The sequence below is a fragment of the Centrocercus urophasianus genome, unplaced genomic scaffold (genome assembly GCF_019232065.1).
Source record: "Centrocercus urophasianus isolate 14NV4802_14NV808 unplaced genomic scaffold, USGS_Curo_1.0 seq_23, whole genome shotgun sequence".
Taxonomy (NCBI): Eukaryota; Metazoa; Chordata; class Aves; order Galliformes; family Phasianidae; genus Centrocercus; species Centrocercus urophasianus.
In genome coordinates this window covers 7,614,420-7,634,423 of record NW_024884789.1, presented here as the reverse complement: position 1 = coordinate 7,634,423, position 20,004 = coordinate 7,614,420, and the positions used below count along the sequence as shown (strand labels likewise).

General features: G+C 41.7%; 2 protein-coding genes across 7 annotated transcripts in view; both read right to left on the bottom strand.

Annotated features, from left to right (window-relative positions):
* Positions 1 to 20,004, bottom strand: part of LOC122163203 (cell migration inducing hyaluronidase 1) — a 104,397-nt gene that overhangs the window by 45,263 nt on the left and 39,130 nt on the right. The window contains exons 2-6 of one of the 2 annotated variants that reach the window (XM_042824264.1): positions 6,882 to 6,992; positions 4,603 to 4,755; positions 3,780 to 3,918; positions 2,797 to 3,033; positions 2,226 to 2,405 (exon numbers count right to left, since the gene is read on the bottom strand). In XM_042824264.1, coding sequence (XP_042680198.1) covers positions 2,226 to 2,405; positions 2,797 to 3,033; positions 3,780 to 3,918; positions 4,603 to 4,755; positions 6,882 to 6,957 — 785 coding nt within the window. In that variant the 5' untranslated portion in view covers positions 6,958 to 6,992. The remainder of the gene's footprint in view (positions 1 to 2,225; positions 2,406 to 2,796; positions 3,034 to 3,779; positions 3,919 to 4,602; positions 4,756 to 6,881; positions 6,993 to 20,004) is intronic. The other variant, XM_042824265.1, reaches the window with a different exon arrangement.
* Positions 14,430 to 20,004, bottom strand: part of LOC122163204 (cell surface hyaluronidase-like) — a 48,103-nt gene continuing 42,528 nt past the window's right edge. For 3 of the 5 annotated variants that reach the window (XM_042824267.1, XM_042824268.1, XM_042824266.1), the window contains 4 exons: positions 19,402 to 19,503; positions 18,016 to 18,176; positions 16,782 to 16,891; positions 14,430 to 14,759 (listed from right to left, as the gene is read on the bottom strand). In XM_042824267.1, the coding sequence (XP_042680201.1) occupies positions 14,560 to 14,759; positions 16,782 to 16,891; positions 18,016 to 18,176; positions 19,402 to 19,503 (573 nt within the window). In that variant the 3' untranslated portion in view covers positions 14,430 to 14,559. Of the gene's footprint in view, positions 14,760 to 15,527; positions 16,892 to 18,015; positions 18,177 to 19,401; positions 19,504 to 20,004 lie in introns of those variants that run through there. The other 2 variants (XR_006169851.1, XM_042824269.1) reach the window with 2 other exon arrangements.

Sequence of the window (20,004 nt, the reverse complement as noted above, 5' to 3'; positions counted from 1 at the left end):
CCCGCGTCTAGTCACTGCACACCACTGGAAAAGATTATGCTTGCATCCTAATGTTCTGGACTCAGCAAATAAGCAACTGAAACTCTGCCAGGAGCACAGAACCTTTTTTGCATAAATCAGCATTGCTCGTTGTCTCTTCTACAGCAATGGGGATTTGTATAACTTTATAATCTGGTTGAACATGGTGTAATTGGTCATAGGAATTTGTCCATGTAACTCCCTCCACCACCTCCATGAGAAAACAGCCCAGCCTATGGCTCAATAGCCTGATTCATATGGCACCTCAGAAAATATGAAACAGAAATTATCTATCTCAAATTAGTAGCTGGGTTTGACACCATTTTTGTCTTAGTATTGCCCAAGGTCAATCCCAGCCATGAGAAGATCTGATAACACGGCACTGGACTGGCCTGCAAACCCCGAATCCGAGCAGTGAGACATGCATGGGCATGCTAGAAATTAAAATCCATCCTCTTTCCTTCCTTAGAGACTTCTTTTACCATATGGGTTGAAGTGTGTACAATTTTCTCATCCTGACTCTTTTTTAAGATTCTCCAAAAATTTCTGAAAAGCACCTGAACTTCAAGTATATACATCCCTAATAAGAGCATAGGTGTGTGGAAGGGAAACCAATAGGTCTAAATGTTGTCACGCTGAAGTAAAGCAGAAGTTCTATTTGCATAAGGAAAAAACCTGGATACATCCAACAAAATTGTGTGTCTTCCACCCTGCCATCTAATTGCCTCTGTAAATGTCACAGCAGCTGCCATTCAGACAATTTTTCACAGTTTTTGAACATAACCACTTAGAACAGCCCTAAAAATGCAATTTTTAAACTCTGCACCACAATACAGATAGTTTTGCACATACCAGTATGCTGGTAAGAGACAATATTTACCAACCCCTGCTACTTTGTGTTACCCACCATGTCTCTGTTATTTACACAGGGAAATATTGTGGTATTAGAGATAACAGCATGACAATGATTAGCTTTCTGACTACATACAGCAGCAGTGCTGAAAGTCACACTTCAATACAAGAATTTCTATGTATTTCCTTTATAAGCATTTATAGCAAAGTGAGAAACTAGCATTAAAACACCACAGTGGCCTAAAAACATCAAGAATTTTATAAACGTATGGGAACACCATCAATTTATTCCTGCTGCAGAATTGGGAAAGAAAGCATAATGTTCAAAAATCTTTTCCTGTATCCAAAATTTTGGTCTTTAAAAAGAAACCCATCAGGCTACTGGGCTTTAATGAGAGTTCTGAGTATATGAGAGATAGGGTTGGACTGATGGAGGTAGCTGTGCTTGGAGACTATTTCTGCAGCTTTGTGTCTCTGAAATGCACTGCCTGGTGCACACAAGTCCCTGTAGTATTTTACACAACCTCTTTATTAACTGCCCCAAATGTTGCTCCATCTGCACATGCCAACTGACACTTGGGTGCTCCCATAGACTGCTCTTCAGAATCTTTTCCCCATGCAAGGCAGATATGTTTTTTCATGTTTTGCAGTGACCCCCTCAGTGACAGCAGAGTCCACAGAGGAACACACACAGAACAACAAAAAGAGAAAAAAGTGCCTATATAAATTTAGATAAACACCAAAAATACAAATTTTACAGTTGGGTGAGTAGCAAAAATTCTCAGCAATGCATGTGCCAACACAGACACCATATTTGTCACAGAAGTATTTACAGTCCACAGCATAAATTCATGCATGCTAAATTTCTGTGCTGCCAACTCCTTTAATAAGTATTAGACAAGATGACAAATATACTGTATAGGTACCTACATGCATTTAGCCAGGGTTACACTGCTATTATGCTACTCTCCTTAATGTTCAACCCATTCTATCCAATGTGTGTATGCAGATATGCTTCTTAAATCTTTGAGGGATGGCTTGAGAATAAATAGGAATGATTAACTTGTAGGAATAGTATCTTGGGAAAACATCATTTTAAATACGAATAAATATGCTTCTCCTCAGTTGCTAATAAAAATACCAAATATAGACAATGAGTGCATCTTAAACTATCTAATTAACTGCTAAAACCTCCTGTTGAAAAGTTTTCCTGTTCTTTCTTTTTTTCTTTTTTTTTTCTTTTTTTTTTTTCCATGTGAAAGAACTTTGTGCCTTTGAGAGAGTGGAATTATTTGGACATCTGAGAAGCATAATAAAACCTCTGTTCTGGGAGAACTGGCAAGACTGGCACATACCTAAACCCAAGGTGGAGGAAATGCTTGCTGCCCAGTTTGGTCATTGCTTTCCTGGCTGAGTCGTCCAAGTTTCTGGATCCCTCGTCGTTCACTGCTACTGACAGGATCATGCCATTCGCAACTCTGTCCAAATACTGGGCAAGACGTTTGCTTTCCTCCTTTGCTCGGTAGGTATCAAATCTAAAATGATAAAAAGATACAAAAAAAATTTACTTCAGTAAGATCACAGCTCTGAAAAGCATTACAGAATTAAATAAAAAGTGCTATAAAGAAATATTCCTTTTGTATTGTTTATAATAATGACATCCCATTGCAAAATCGCTTCTCTGGAAGGATACTTTACAAGTTTCTATTAAATCTAATTGATTAAGGTGCATTTGACACAATAGCTAGACAATAACACTCTGTTTGCTCTTTGGTTATGGAGATGAGTGATCTAGAAAGAATTGTATACATGTGCAGTAGCACTCATTTGAAGTAGATGATAAAACATGCTTCTGATCTTGCTGAGAAGCTCTTCCAAACCTGTTTCCAGAGATTCTCAGATCTAGATAGCTGTGAAGACACTCACCGGTCTGAATGGACAACGGCCCCCATCTTTGGGTCAATCACATGGACAATGACACCCCGATGGCCCCAGCTCCTTTCAAAGTAATATCCGCCTTCTTCCATGCCACCAGGATGAAGAGTCTTGTTTAAGAAAGTCCAGGACAGCTTTTTCTTGCCGTGGATCTCAAGAATGCCACCCTCACTCACACCAATGTACTTCCGCCCAAAGTAGGGATTGGGCTCGCTGCCGTCATCCGCTCTGCATCACAGAGGGAGGAAAAGATTATCTTATGATTTGCAGAGTAAAGAAGCCTCTACCCTTTTTAGTTATGTCCCAACAGAGAAGTGTCATGACTAGCAATGCATTTCCTTCAACAAACCCAAGAATCAGTAGCTGCTTACACTCTACAGTAAGTAAATGATTTGAAATGATTCTAGCAACTACGAAAGATCAGGAGCAATCTGGAACTCAAATTATACGTTATGCAGGACTAACAACACATTTTTTGAATTCCATAGGAAGTTAACGTAGCAAAAATTTGGTAGATCTTATTTGTTGTTAAATATGAGTTTGGCATCCTTGAAAATCGGAGAGATCCTGCACCAAGCTGCAAGGCATAAACATCTTATCCTTTGGCTCACCTACTTCTCATTCTCATGCAGAAATAAAAGATGCTGAAGGAGGAATTTCAGAATAAATTAAATCTTTAGGCTTTGAGCTTATTGAGGAAAATCCATTAATCAGCCTGAGTGGCTGCAATATACTTGCTGCTTTTTTGGCATGTCCAAGCACAGTAATGTGCATTCCGCAGTAAGATTTGAAATCAAAACCAAAACTGTGTCATATTATTAAAGGCCATTTAAATTGTTTAATAAGCTACTGAGCTTTCCACAAAACACAGGTCATAACGTATCCGACAAAATGCAACTTTAAGTAACATTTTGTTCCCTGTTATGGAAGAGACGTACTGGAAAGCTATGAGCTATTTCATTGTGCATACATACCTCCCGTATAAGATGATAACCACATTGCCTTGGTAAGGGCACATCTCACTGCCGATCCGTAACTCTCCATTATTTTCAATGAGTATATATCTAGTACGCAAAATGATAGGCTGTACATCGTCTTTAATGATCAGTTTTCCTATGTAGAAAGAGTTATGATATTTGCTTTAACACACAGCAGCTCACCAGAGGTCGTGACACCATTGTGCTACACTCAGAGCTGGGGTCTCACCTGAAATTTTGAAAAATTCTGCCTTTCCTCCCCCCAAAAAAGCCCTCAGTAGAAATTCTGAAGATTTTACCTATTATTTACTCAGTTCAACTCTTGGAGAATACAAATAAGATTTATATGGAAGAGAACTCACTCAAAACTGAGACAGAAATTCAGAGTTAACATGAATAACAGCTATTTGTACTAGCAGTCAGCAGCAACACTTTGCCTCTGTCCTTGGAGATAAAAAGGCACATATGTATCTGCCCAGTCCAGAGACCCTGAGAACACAACTATTGCATTATTTTATCAGTACAATAATACAACAAAAAAATGTTTTTGAAGCAAAACATGGAATTAATGAGTATACTGAGGTACTTTTGTAAATTCTCCAGAAAATATGACAAATAATTAATTATGATGGCTAGAGAACTGATAGCATCTCAGCTACCACCCATCCTTGTACCAAATTAGAGCCAGCTTTGTCCAGCAGCCAGCCAGTTCCCAGGAAGCAGTAGGAGCCTCTCCCAGCATGAGGCAGAGTGATTTAAACAGCCAAAGGGGAAAACACTCCTCACCCAGCATTGCCAACTTGGGGGCAGTATGTTTTACCTCCATCCATGATGTGGATTGAGTGGACAGTTGCTGAAGATGAGAGGAGGAGCTTCCTGCCATTGCGGATTTCGATACGGTTTTCTTCGTTGTGACCTGGATTCCAGATTTCTAGCTCAGGATCCTTGTCAGGACATGCCACAGCTGCTTCTGCTGGATAAAAGTGAGGAGCAGTTACCTTGTTAAGTGCAAGATAGAAAACTCTACATCTGGGCATCTTTAAGCTCTGTTCTCAGCACCCCCCTTTGCTGCTTCCCTGGAACACAACGATAGCCCAGTGCAGCAGAGTACACGTGTCCTTACCTTACCATTTAAGCTGCATAGTTGTGTTTGTTTTTTTGTTTTCTGGAAGTGTGCAAAAACATGCTATGCTGCAGAAAACTGCCAGAGAAAAGGCTGGAATTCTGACCTTCCTACAGTGACACTCTGTCTGTTCACACACATCTGGAAAAAAGTCTTTCACAGGCCCAAGGAAGAGGTTGATGAAAAATTAAAACAAGAATCGCTCCTAAAAGTGCCACCTGAGGCCTGAAAATCTTTGTAAAAAAAATATTGAGATATGTTTGCGAACTGTTTTTAGTGGGGATAGGAAGTAAAAGTGCTCAAACTCTCAACAAAGCACCACACACCTGAGAATTGCCAGTACATGCAGAAAGAGCAATAGGAATTCCACAAGAGAGACTACAGCTTCATGAACTTCTTCAGACAGAAGCGATAAGGACTTTGAGTTCCCTCATCTCTGTGCATGGGTTTGGTTATAGATTGCAGTGACGTAATAGATAAACTGTGCTCATATCGAGTCCCAGAGACTCATGTTAAAAATATTTACTTAAGATAAAATATTTCCCTGATATAATCTCACCCAACATGTGACTTTCAAATCTTATTCTAATCAATAAAACTCACAAGTGCAGAAGTCCCATGTATCATGCATATTTTCTGAGGCTGTAAACCTTTCTAATCCTGGGAAACTGAGGTCAATGAAAGTTTGAACAATGAGCTTTTTTGCAATCAGAAAGGCTTAGGAGCTCCGACCTGCTCTCCAATTCGTATCCTTTAAAACTAAACCACCATATGAAAAGTACAGAAGCCACAAATCAATGATGACAGATGTGGGATGCATCCCCTGCTTTCAGCAGAATTTTGGCTTTGTCACTCAGTAGAATTTTTTGTTTGTTTTTACCCCATGGAAAGTATTCTTTCAGTCAATGGCAAGGACTGAAAATGTGGACGCATGCAAGGAAACGTGCTGGTGCTGATGCCATTGATGGAGGCTGTTGTGTGTTACCATTGTGAAACTCAACATACATCTGTAATTCCACAACAATAGAAACAAAATTATCCACCTGCATTCAGTTTCTTCTCAAATTCCTCTACTAGCTCCGTATCTTAAGAAAACAAAAAAAATTGGGCCAATTTGATGTCTCAATTAATACCAATTAAATACCAATATTAAGGTGAGCAAGCAACATCTATCTTGGTTCTCTGAGTCAAATACTGATCAGCATCCAAGGCCTGATTTTGACACTACTTGTGCCAGCCAGAAACTGGAAGTGTATTGCACATCAGCCACACTTTTTCTCACTTAAAAGGGTTGTTCTGGGTTCATTCCAGAAGACACACAGAATTATAGTTGAAAACAATAAATATTTCAGGCAGAAAATGGGACTTGCAAACAGATGCTCAGAGATGACTGTCATATACACTGACAATAAATTCAATTCATTTGCTAATGATGAGACAAAAAATAAAACCAAAAGCAGTTGTTCATATGTAGAGTTGTAATTTATCAACTAGATTCCAGGAGGTATTTCCAGCTTCCCTTTCTCCTGCAACTGCTTAGGCAATGGGCTGCTTGTAGGGAACAGAAACCAAGGGCATGGATACCTCAGCTTTTTGCTGACCACGTCTGTACTTGGACACTGCAGCAAAATCCTTGCCACCCGCAGCCACAGCTATGAGGACTTGAGTTTTTTTCTTTGCTATTTCTTTGTGATGGTTTGCTAGATTTTGATAATGCTTGGCAGAGCCGGAAGGCTTCCTGTGGGTACTTTCACCTGCTGAGAAATTTCACTCTTTGCCACTCCAGCTGCTTTAATTCTGGAATATTGGCAACTCAGAAAAACGCTTTTCTCCTGAGGTTTCACACCTTGTTCTTGGCTTTTCTTATAAGAAATTGGATTAAGGAGTGAAAAGTTGCTCAAAATACACCAATAATGTCGTTATTTAAAAACAGTGTTACAAACCGTGCCCTTTTTCCCTGTGACAGGAGAACTTACCTGTGCTTGCAGAAGACGCTACTAGAAGAAAAAAAACAAGGCTTTCAGCCAGATACTTGGAGGTAGGTAGAGCCATTCTTCACGATTTCTCTGGGTAGATACCTTGGATACCTGCAAAGACAGAATATGAAGAAAATGTGTCTTTATTGTTTTCTAACTCATGCAAAAATTATTCCCTGCACAAAGCAATGTCATATCCAGCTCTATGACATCCCACTTCCACTCCCATTCAGCTCAGTGACTAACACCTTCATGCTGCTTAGGGACCAATCCAAGCAGAGCAAGAAGCCAAGGGCAGCTTCTCACCTTTTGGTTTAGGATAAACCCACTTGGGAATCCAAATAGACACTCAGAAAGCAACCACTAAAAGTAACTAAAAAACGCCTTAGGAATGCAATATAAACACATAAAGCTTCAAGACTCTCTAGAGCTGAGTATTCACAAGTGCAAAAAAAGTAATGAAACACAATGGAGAAGGCATTTGCAGAGTGACAAGTCTGTGAGGAGGAACATCTTGGTGGGACCTTCTTTCCCCCTTACTACTGACACAATTTTTGCAAGTGATTTTAGCACACCCCCAAGCTAAAATCATAGTGAAACTTTCAGACTGAAGCATGCAGTTTTTCAGATTTCAGATCCAACAAAACACTGTCTGTTTAATCTGCCAGCCTATAATTCTGTTGCAAAATCCAGGATTGCTTTTGAAACCAGTCTACCTAATACTGTTTTATTTCTTCTGTAGGCAAACCCAGGCAAAAACAAACAAGTGGTGACAAAAAAGTCTAAGTTAAAATTAACATGATTCTCTCCAACAGGCCTGAGCAATCGATTCTGCAACTCTTGGCAATGTACTGACACGTGTGGTCATGCTGAGAAATAAAGACCCACTGCTGTAGATGTCCAGTGCTCTACTTAAAAGCAGTATTTAAAAGTCATGCACAATCCGTGGAACTGTTAGGTTTTACCATGCAGGCCAACATTGGTAGAATGTTAAAATCTATTTGTAGCCATGTCACACCACAGTGACAAAATATGATAAAAGTATTCATCGCAAAGCTTAGACGCCAAAAAAGCAATCGAAAGAAACTCCAGGGTGCTCCAGTTTCTTCAGGACAATGAAAAAAAAAAAAAAAAAAAAAGCACGTGTTATTTTTTAGGTCACTTGTTAATATAAAACAAACAAAAACATGTGAATAAGATATGCAAAAAACCGGAGTTTAGTCTGGAACAAATTTTACAGTGTAGATATGCAGAACATATGTCTGTGCTCTTCTCTTCCTAGAGGTGATGCAGCTTGAAGTATAGTGGTACATTCAAAACACATGTAATCCAGTGACTGTATTAAAAACAGCATTTGAACTAAATTTGTCAGGAAACATTCCAGCAGGAAAATGTTTGCTTATTTTGGTATAGTGTAATTGACAGCCATGTGCTTGGTCACAGCATAGACATGGCACAGTCTGTCAGGTGCTGAAATGCTGTTAGAGAGCAGTAGAAAAGAGGAATGCACTTAGTAACGCTATAACTTTAAATGATATACATTATCAGAGAGCAATAACATGGCCATGGAATTTGTGCCAGAACCAGGCTGCACGTGTCTGACATTTTAACAGCACTTACCATCAACATACGATAAGCCAGGGCTCTGTTAGAGGAGCACTGTTAGTGGTATGCCCAGAGTACAGCAGTCACCATGAAAACGTCAAGGTTTATTAGCGATTACTGCACAGCTTAATCTGCAAATACAATCACTAAATTCTGCTTTAACGACAGAGGAAAGCTGAACGACGGGTCGGATGGATATTGCAGACAAACAGCGGTCCTTATGGTGCAGGCGCAGCTGCACAAAGCCAGTTACCCTCTGGTAAGCTCCGGGTCATAAAAATCAGATGATATTCACAGAAATTAAAAAGAGACTGTATTTTTGACAGTGATGGCATGCATCTGCTTGCCTGTTGCTTTGTAGGAAGTAAAGAAATGGCTTGGCCCTGGCCCATTAAAAACTGCATGCCCTTAGGAGCGTCTCTGCTAGAAGAGGGCAATAGACCTCACTGTGCACAACAGCAACCTGTAGCAAACTTGTAGGAAAATAACAAATCTGACAGACTTCACTTTTTAGAAAGCCAAGAATGGCACAGTACTTACCACCAGGTTGTGCAAGATGGCCGTTGCTTTTATATCCCCACTTGCTCCCAGCGTGCTGCTTCCCTGATTACATCCATCCTCATCAAGGGAGAGCAAAACAAGCAATCACACACTGAAAATTCTTGTCATGTTTGGAGGCACCCGTTGTACACAAGGCTCCAATATTTTTCTACTGTCTGATCTGCTACAGCTCAAAGAGCACCCTGCTTATTTTGTGGCTGCAGCAGGGTGTTTGATTCAGCTTTCCATGAGCCCAAGTTCATTGCAGTGTTAGTATTAACTGGCACTCAGGTTGGAAAGGCTGGGGAGCTGAGAGGGCCAAGGAGAACAGCTTCTGTTGCGAGCGCTGACTCCTCTGATTCAGCTCTGACTAACGTGGTGTCAGTAAAGTGTGGTTTGGAGGACAATCATCTCAGGAATTTTCCGTCAAAAGCTCTCAGCTAAGCATCTTCCCCAGACACAAACAGCGACATGTTTGATTTTACTATGAGAGGAGGAAGGGGTAGTGACTCTTTCCATTAATGTCACCTGCTGGAGAGGGTTCAGGAGCAGCTCTCTGCTGCCAGCCAGCCGGTTCCATAGCTCGCTTCTCAGAGCCACGTGGGAACACAGCGGCTGCACTACATCGCACTTGAACGGGCGCCACGTCGCTGAGTTCAGCTCTGATGTAACCCACTCCATCAACAAATCTCCCCTCGGATTTGGGCACTCTGAAAGCCTACGGGCCACGTGAGCGTCCTGCTCAGTCTATCATCTCCAGTGTTTCTCAAACACCATCTGTGACACCTCTCTTGGGTGAGAAAAGCTCTTTCATCTGGCCATTAAAAGCTGCCTGGCAATGGCCAGTGGGACTCATATCCCTGTATCTGGCAAGGCAGATGCTCTGAAATGATTCCCAGCTGCTGGATCTTTCCAAATAGTGAACAATACCAGCAGACAATGCTAAAAGTAGACACAGGAAACCGTTAGTCCCCAGCTGGCTGCTACTGCAGGTGTCAGCAGCGATACTGTACTAGAAAGCACACTGTGTAGGCAGGAATCCCCATCCACATTACTCCATGCAGTTTTAATGCTGGAGGCAACACAGAGCAGACAGCCCTGGGGGTAAAAAAGTACAAATGATCCAAGGAATTTGGGTTGTTCCAGGCTTAGTGGTAGGGTCCTCTGGACACTCCAGTGCCCAGATGGTACAGCTGAGCCCTCCAGGGTGGCCTCAGCACCTTGCATGGCCAGGAGACAACCAGCCAAGCCTCTGAACAGAATTTTAAGCAAGTAACTCCTGATACAGGGTATTTTAAGATGCTTTTTAAAACCAGCATCTGCTAAAGAGGAGGCTCCTACCTGGTATGTCCAGCAGGGACATTAACCACACAAACACAGCAAGGATGGGAGATACACAGCAGATCCCTAATGTCCCCCAAAGAAGATATCAAATAGGAGCAAGACATCTGCATGCACCCTGACTACTACAAGAGAGGCCACATACCAAGCAGGGATGTGGAGCCATACCCAGAGAAGTGTAAGGAAAGCTCACGTGAGCCTGGCTGTCAAAGTCACCTAGTAGCCCAGTGGGCAGCAGACTCTCTCCTTCCTGCTCTGGGCAGCCAGACCTGGGCCCTCAGCCTGCTGTAACCAGAATAAAGGAAATGTGAGCTGATGCTGAGCTTTTCCTGGTTCATTGGCTAGGTCTGAAGAGCTGCTGCATATTTCCTCATCTAAATGCAAAGATGCCAACTTCAGTTTGGCAGCTGATTCTTCAGAAGGAGGAGCTGTTTAATTAGCGCCTCTGCTCCCTCCGTGCTGACACTGCACAGCAGCAGCTGTCCTCTCACCCTGATCAGGAAATTTTGCATTTTAACCCCAGCTGGGAAGACAGATTTTATGAGTGCATTTGCCTTTCGAATCTGAGGACATGCCAGCTCTTGCTACAGTGACATTCCTGTACAAGGGGAGCCTTCACACATGAGCCACAAGCACAGCTAAAGCCTTCAGACAGCCTCACAAATAAACTCATTTCTAGGGATAACTAATGAAAATGCATTCCCAGGGCAGCACAGCTGCAAAGCTACTCCTGCCCTTCATCTTGATCTTGTGCTTCCCATCCAGCCATTAGCTGCTTGTTTTTGCTGGCAAGTGCAGGAGGATGAAATGCAGCAACAAACCTTACTTTTCAATGAAATCAATACTTGAGTCAAAAGCATAACTTGCTTTTTTTCCCAATGAATCATTTTCTTATCAATTTATCCCACATCGTTCTGCTCAAATTTTCCATACATAAGTGTCACTTCAAATTCCTGATGTTCACGATGCTTCTGAAAGAGGAGCAGGAGTTAGGGGGAGTTTTTACAATGAATAAATTAAAGACAACTCAGACATTTGCAAATTTGTTGCAATATTGGCAAACTATTTTGAGGCAGAAATATGTGTGTATATATATTTATATTTTTTAAAACCTATGTGGTTTTTTTAATTATAAAAAAAATATTTTTTTTTTCAGTATTGATCTCTTTTGCACAGGCTCACAGACCTTGAAAAGGAAAGGAAGAAATTTTTGGCTTAGCTAAAGCAAAATCATTTGCAATTCACAATGCTCCACCCTTCAGAGCCTCACTGACTTCCAGTCTTGCATCCTTTTAAATTGCTCAGCATTTCACTGAACCCTCATCCACATCACGAAGTTTTCAGACCATCCAGGTGGTGGGAAGCTGAGCCTTAGCTTCGGAGGCTCAGAATGCACTAACTTTACTGGGTAAAGTTCTTGGTGTACAGCCAAAACAATGCTTTCAGAAGGAGCTAAAGTGTACCCATTGCAAAAATGCTCTGGAAATAACAGGACAGGCGTATGTCCTGAATGCATTAGATGTACCGAACGTGCCTGCATTAGCTACAGGGCACTCGTAGTCCACATGCACTCCAGCATGTAGATGGAGACTTTCCTGCTCTGGACGTTTCAGAGAGGAATATGACAGCTCTCCACAAACAAAATAGCCACGCAACACTTACCCTACAGCTTCACACACACAGGCTTCTGGTACACGCCAAGCTAGCAGCAGACCTTGAAAACTTCATCCTGAATGTCCCAAGGCTCCATGGAGGAACATCTTCTGTGGACCGTTCCTGGCTTTTGAGACTTTTGATCTTCTCAGGGTAAGGAAAGCGTGTGCAGTAGCTTATGAGGATCACAGCATCCTGAATCCTCTTCAAGCAGCCGCTTTTAACTATTCAAATAGCTCCATCAGGATGTAAATATTTTTCTTATTGCTTTTGTGGTACTTGCTGTTTGCATCTGGCTCACCATGGCTCCACGCCTTCCCCTCCAGGACATTCGCCATTTGCTCTCGTTCTGAAGTGGGAGGAGGAAGAGAGATTTCTCAGGAGTTTAGGCACATTCCTCTCCTTCACCAGGCTTGTCTTTTGCCAGTTGTTTAGTCTCAGACTGGGGTTAGAGCTCTGCAAAGTTTTATTGGGATCCAGGCTCTGGACCTGTCAGGGATTATCAAATAAATCTCCAAGAAAGTAAAGCCTCACTCTGTAAGTAGTTGTTCCAATGTTGGGCTTAAGCTCACAGCCAAAAACCTCTTGCTTTTCTTCCCCTGCGTGGCCTCAGAAATCATAACAATTAGGTACTAATAGTTCAAAAGGACTTCAGAGAGCTCCAAGGAAGGTCAGTGCCAGCTGCTTGGGCTCTCATACCACTTGTCTCCACCAGGAGCCTCAGCTCCCATTGCTCCCCAAGGGGTTTGCTCCAGCCTACTTTCCTCAGCAGCATCAATGACTTCTTCACACTTTCTAGCAAGCCAGAACCTCTCCTCTGGCTGAACCCAACTCCTGCTTCTTCTTCCTGGCATAGAGATGGAGCCACAGTCTCCTCTTCTGCCCACAGATCTTTCAGATGTCTATTTCCTTCAAGCCTTGGGCCTGTGGGGAGGTGTGTGATGGCACCTCAGCTGTGAAGCACAGTCCCCACGCTCCCATAAGCCCCAAAGTGACAGAAGGGCTAGCCTTGATATGCAAAGTTCCCACTGCACTAAATAGTGAGGGAAAGGGCAGTATAGTTTTGTAGAAGAGCTGGAAAAAAAACCATGTCTCTCTGTTGAGAAAAGATCTATGATGCTACACATTTATCTACGGCCACGGATCCATCCATTATAGACATGAAGGAACATCAGCAAGTACACACTCACCTGCATATTTGAGCAGTAAAAGTAAAGCTACTTCTTTAGATTTCTCTCTGTTAGTCAGGACCCCAACACCCATTACTTCTTTTGTCTTGTTTGCAAAAAGAGGATGACGCAAAAATGAAGTTTTCTCCATGCAAATAAACCAATCCTTGGCCTTTTTCTCTGAGCTGCCCCTTCCCCCATTAGGATCTTCTCACTCAAAACCACAGTGACCAATCAACAAAGTAATCCAACACAGCTGCAGCCAGCCAACAAGCCCTACCTATGCATTTTCTTTTACTCTGCTGTATAAGAAAATAGAGAATTATCACATTTTAAGACCAACAACGTCATTGATTGGCTTGTGATTTCTGAACATAAAAAGAAAATCCAAGATTTTAGATGTGGGCTTAACAGGAAGCAAGTAAACAGTAACAAAGGAACATCATAATTACCTTATTTACATGTCAGAATTTCAACTTTTTTTTTTTTTTTCCAGTTTTGAACGTTTTGTAAACTTGTGCAGCTCCTGTAAAGAATTCCGTGGCAAAGACATGGTAGTCTGAACTTGCCCTCTCCTTCCTTGCTGTCACCAGGTAACATTGCTTTCAAAGCAAAATGAGAATCCCATCATTTCATCCTACTTTTGTACTTAAATTGTAGTCAGTGAGTCATCGGTTTGTCTCTGTTTGCATACATAGCTCTTTCTTTGCCTTTCATTTCAAAAAGCAAAGAATCTTAGCTGCTAATACCAGCAGTTCAACACTCCATGGGAGCAGAAAGTCAATACAGTCATTGAAAGAGGAATGCAAGATTTTACCCTGCACAGCACATGTTTAATTAAATGTTCGCATCAACTGGGCAAATAGCATTTCACCAGTCATTAGCTACAGACAGACATTTGTAATTCCTTGTTGTCACCATATATATTCAGGTTGATTAGCAGATATTATTGTAAGATGATCACATGCTTACCCACTGATGCAAGCAGATGTCTGCGAGCTCACCTAAAATGCCATAGAAGATCTGTTTCACTGCTAGATGCTGCTAAAGTTTCCATGCCAAGTTTCATTTTCATTGCCTATGACACTGAAGAACAGGGTTTTGCCTTTAGAACTTACCGTTTGACACCAAATCATAGACATTGCTCAAACACTTCTCCTCCTTGGGAAGTGCAGTCCACAGGCTTTTCCTATCCGCCCTGTAGGGCACTGTTTGGAAAATAAAACTCTACCATAGCGAGTAAGATGAGAATACATTTATTAATTATAAAATATACAAGTGAACAACATCGGTTTGATACAATCCCATAAAGACAAGAGCAATTTGGTGACAGCTGCTGGACTTGCCTGGCTGTGGTTACACCAACGATGCTAATTGCAGGGTGCTGCAGCCCCTGCAGAGTTGTGCTCTGAGTGGTTCTGAGAAAAGGCATTATCTGAACATTGATACTCTTTCGTCTTCAAGGGAACATAATGCTGTAGAGAAGCAGTTTTCTGATAACGAGTGTGATTTAGGACTTTAATCCAGGAGGGCTTGGCTTGTCCTTTATAGCCGAGCATAGCAAAACTCCCTGTAAAACAGACACAGTGAGTGTAACCCCCTGGGTGGATCCGTTCACTTATTAGCAATACAGCATGAACATCATTGGAACTTCTTAGTCTTTTTTTTTTCCCCCTTGGATTAAAATAATGGAACACTGAAAAAGCAAAAAGAATGATGAAAGAGGGAATAGGGCTTCCAAAGCTGTAACCTCACTGCGTCACAGATCTGCTGGTATTTCAATAAGCTAAGATGGGATCCCAGATGTGAGTTAGAGGGATGTTCTACTCTTTATTTTTTAACCATTGCTACTTTTTCATATTTGACTACATGAAAATGGTTAGGCATTTTGAATCCTTCTTTTATTAGTTTACATCACTTTCTTCCTGTTATGCATAAACTGTTCCCCATGTCAGCTCTGCTCTTGTCCTCTGCTGTCCCAAAGTACAAAGGCATTATGTGTTCTTTGATTTTAATAATAATGTCTTGTGTTTATATTATGCTTTTCATTGCAAAGACTCCCAAGGCTATTTGCAGATGGTTGGATCAAGACTATTCCCGTAAACACTTCTAATTTAAATAAGGTTTTGCAGAACCAGGCAACAAGACCCTAAATCCTGATCCCACTGGGGTCAAGAGGATTGCTTTGTGCATTATCCCTGGCAGCAGCAATACGTATTTGGGAGAAATACTCCAGCCTGCCCTGAACCACAGCCCCCCAGAGCGGACCACAGCAGCGGCTGAACACAGCCCTGCATGCAGTCGCTTTTGGAGCTGTGAGGTAGAATAGTGCACATACCTGAATCAGCAGGAGAAAGCTCATGAATCTGAACATAATTACCCAGACTGGAACTTAGGGCAGGCGTGCAGGTGATCACCCTTGCCCTTAAGAAAAGTAAAACAGGGGCAACGCGGCATCAGCCAACACGGCTTAATCCCACTGTCAGCCATCAGCACAATGACCCTGACTTCTCAAGTGAAGCAGCAGAGCAAGGAAACGGCCCTTGATGGGGACTTGTGGTGGCCCTGTGTACTCCTTTGTGTGCTGCAGAGGCAGAGGACCCGAGCTCCCAAAAATGACCTGGAATGGCTGCATCCAAGCGAGCAGTGCAGGTGTGCCAGGGAACTAAGTTTGACAAAGTAAACAAAAAAGAGTCCTTTTTAATCAAGACATTCCTTTCAAAAGTATTCAGGGCTTTGATGAAGGAATGAAGCAATGAAGTTCCAGGACAAAGAAATAGCAAAAAAAAAAAAAAAGAAAACCTCAAATTTTTTGCTTTGAAAGGATGAAAGATAAAACAGCTTCTCAGGAATCAAACAGGCACCAAAGTGAAGTACTGTCTCTGCTGTAAAGAGTATGCTGTTCTCTTCCTGGAACAGTCACAGCAATAAGCTTTGAAAGTAAATTTCAATAAAGCAAAAGCAACAACAACAACAAAAAAAGGAGCTGAAAATACAACCAATTCTGCATCTGATTTCTGCTTAAGAGGTTGCAGGTGGAATCTGACTCAAGCTAGCTAGTTATTTTCCTAATTTCCTCATTGCTTGAGTCATTTGTCCAAACCTGGACTTCAACAGCCCCGTTTTCTAATAGGAAACCCAGCACAATGAAGGCAGTATGTAGCTGGCAGCTATGTGCACACTGAGCTTCCACAAGCAGTTCCCTCAAATCCATCAGAAACAGAATTCAGGCTGAAAGCTGTTCTGCCAGAAACGAGTGCTGCTTAAAGGCACCGCAGTGAGGAGGTGCCTACAAACGTCTTACTGTGAAGAGAACAGTCTTTGGAATGGAATAGAGCATCAATCAGGATCTGGCCAGTGTCATCTGCAATGATTTTCCTATTTTCTTTCTCATTTCTTTGCAAATACAGTGAAACTATTTCTAAATGAATGCTCTAAGGGTATAAAAATCTGTGATCCAAAATGACTTGAATTTTCTGGACCAATGATACTGATGGATTTTTTACAGCAATTCAAGGTAAAACTGTAAGTAGAAACTTCCCAAGTCTGGTGCTTCACCTTTCTTTCATCCAAGAAAATAAAAAATATTTACCTTCTCTGTGGAAGACAATAGGCTTTGCCGAACCTAACCTTGTAAAAACAGACATTTCAGAGCTCCACACCTTGTCTCCAATATCTCTAGAGCACACAAGAACAAGTGATCTGAAAAGAAGGACAGTAATTACTGCACGACTGCAAAATATTACCCTTGTTAAGAATCTACGAGACCAATTAAGAAAAGGACTTGATTGCTTAATTTTAAGAACATACTTAAATCCCTGTGATTTCAGTCACATGTAAGCTTACAGTTCTGAGACTCTTTAGCCATCTATGCACTGAAAAGCTGCTTTAAAGTCAAGCGCTTGCCTGGCTGCAATTCTCACAGATGTGCTTTCAAGTCCTCAGTGAATTGTACCTGCAATGAATTACAGGCACAACTGGTTGCATTTAGCTGAATGTCCAGCTTGCGAAAGCATGCAAGGAAATCAATACAAATGTACAGTCATCACGTGCATATTTGTCACTTTGTGCACGTTTTATACATGTACATACTTGTGTGCAGAAGTAAAGATGGAATAACTCTGCAATCTTCTAATCTTTGGTCATGAGCTGCTCAGAAATGTCTTTGGACTGAAAGTCTGTTTTCTGGTTATTTGACCTGCTTCTGCCAGCAGCCAAGAATTTATCTATAAATCTCTGTTGTTCCATGTTTATGTGGCGACACATAAAACCACAAGGAATGTGGAACAGACACAAACAGAGATGATCCAGACCACTGCCAGGACACACTGAAGGTAACAGGCACGCAGGTCTGTTCATCGGCTCGTCCAAAGCAAAGTCCTACTGGAAAATCTGGCACACCTATGATTTTCATCTGTCAGAAGAGGTAAAAACAATCATTAAGGGTAAACAGAAACCAACCCATTTCAGAAATGGAAAACTGAATCATCAACTGCCAGGAAACTGCTGGACCTTGGGATGTGTACACAGGACTGCAAATGTCATTGCAAGGACCTTATCTACTCCATATTGGAAAAATGGATTGTTCATTTAGAAGGAATTGACAATTTTCTAGAAAATCTGTCTCTTTCTGCTCTAATCTGTGCAATCCTGAGAGAGAGACAGTCCTTCTCTTATTATCTGAGTGATGTTCAGGATTTGTACGTATTCAGTCTTTGCCAGATTCCTTCAGAGCACAGGTTCAGATATGAAAGTAGCTCATTTTTCTTTCTTTGTCTATCAGCCACAGGCTTCTACACAAGCTGGGCTTTCAGCACTTTGCTTACCTCTCTTTTATTAATGTTTGAACATAATCAGTTATTGAATCGGTCACATTTTCCCCAGCAACTGTGTCAAAGTGCCGCCTACTCACAACTGCTCCTGAACATGCATCTAGCACCACGAAGAACACCCCAGGGCTACTAAACAGGAGCGTCGTGTCATTTATCTGCAACAAAACACAGAAGTAAGTTTTATGGAGGCAGGCAGTGAGTGATGTGGAGGTTCAGGCTATGCTCCTATTTTTCCATAAAAAGGGCATTACAAGCGAGGAAAATATCTGCTGTTTACAGCCTGTAGTTTTCCATATGTAATTAGTGCAGATGAAGTGGTATCACTGATAGACCATCAGGGAAGGAGGAGGAAAAGCCATTCGTTCTGAGTAGCCCTGGGAAGCCCATTGGGGTACCAAAACATGAAAAATGAGGTCATGGACATATTTTGTGTGTTAAAAAAATACATTTGGGAAGCCAAAAATACTGGGAGTAAAATGCTTAGTTCAGCCTTAACACAGATTCTTCTCATGTGGGTGAAATGACTGTCACTTGGCATGGCAGATTTGACCAAAGAGCAGGAGAGAAGTGCTAAGACAGCAGTGGTGGGACAGAAGCTACACGTGGACATTTTTTTTTTTTGCTCCCCTGGGAATGTCAATATAGCAAGATCTCAAAAACAAACTCATTTTTGCTAGTGCCATCCCTGGGCCTCGAGGGAGTTCAGCACACGTGCCTCCTACTCCCCTCGCTTCCTGCAGCAGGGGCTCCTTCTGCAGGTTACAGCTCCCAGGATGTGCCACAATCTCTGCTTTTGGCAAGACAAAGGCTCTCAGAGATGTAACAGGGGGTCAGGCAGAGCGAGGAAGAGGCATTTGTCAGCACTTAATATAACTCCGCGGCATGTGAACCTGGGCAGCATCCTTGCTGATGTGATTTCAGTCACACTTCTCCATCCAAGCAGAGGTGTAAGGCATGTGCAGGGATAACCTGACAGCTCCAACTCCTTCAGACGTGAAATACAGTTATTTTTATCTTTAGAGCAGTGCCAGAGAAAGTCAGAAAAACAAGCTTGTTTTTTTCCCTTCATCCTTTGTAAGCACTGCTTTCTGATGTGCTTTTCTCCGCACATCCTCTATATTAGAGTGGTGGTGTTAATTCTTCTTCTGAGGTGATAAAAAGCCTTTTTTCCCCTTTAGGGCTCAAATCCTCATCTGAATAGAATACGAACTCCCAGTGATTAGAATGGAGCTAATTGTAAAGGAGAACAATGCACTCCTGTCTTCCAGGGGAACTTCCCATTTCCTTCTGCCTAAGTTCAGCAAGGTTTTGCAATAACTTACCTTGGAGATAAAGTTTCTCCCTGTTTAATCACCATTTCAAATGTAGCAAAGCACATACCTTAATGAATGCAGATGTCAAGTGGTTCTGTATGTCTGCCTTGCTGAGGGACTGGATCTGGATTCTTACATACTTGACTGAGGGCGTGCTGGTGATAGCAAGCTGCAATTACATGGAGACAGAGCCTCAAAAAACTGGTAGGCTAACTGGTTTTCATCAGCAGAATGACACCAAGCACCAATGCTCACAGTTGGAAAGCTTGAAGAACATAGTTTTTCAAACTATGACCCTGATTCACAAGTGCTTGCTGTTAAGACAACATTTACCAAAGAATTGTGGCAGTGGAGGTTGGTAGGGACCTCTGATGGTCACTCTGCCTCTGAATAAGAAGTTGAATATAAGTTTCATATATCCTGCCTGATTATAACCGAGGTGCGGATTTGTATGAGCCTGAAATAATACTACAGGATTTACAGAATTGTAAATGAAAAGAGAACCTAGGTCTGATTTTCCCATCATTCTTATTAACCAGAATTACTTCCCAGACTGAAATTCAACAGCAATACTGCACTTTGGAATTCAAAGCTAATCCAGTCTGAGCTCTCTGAAGTGTTCTTTTATGCTTGTTTGAAAGAAAAAGAAAAAAAAAAAGGGGGTGGGAAG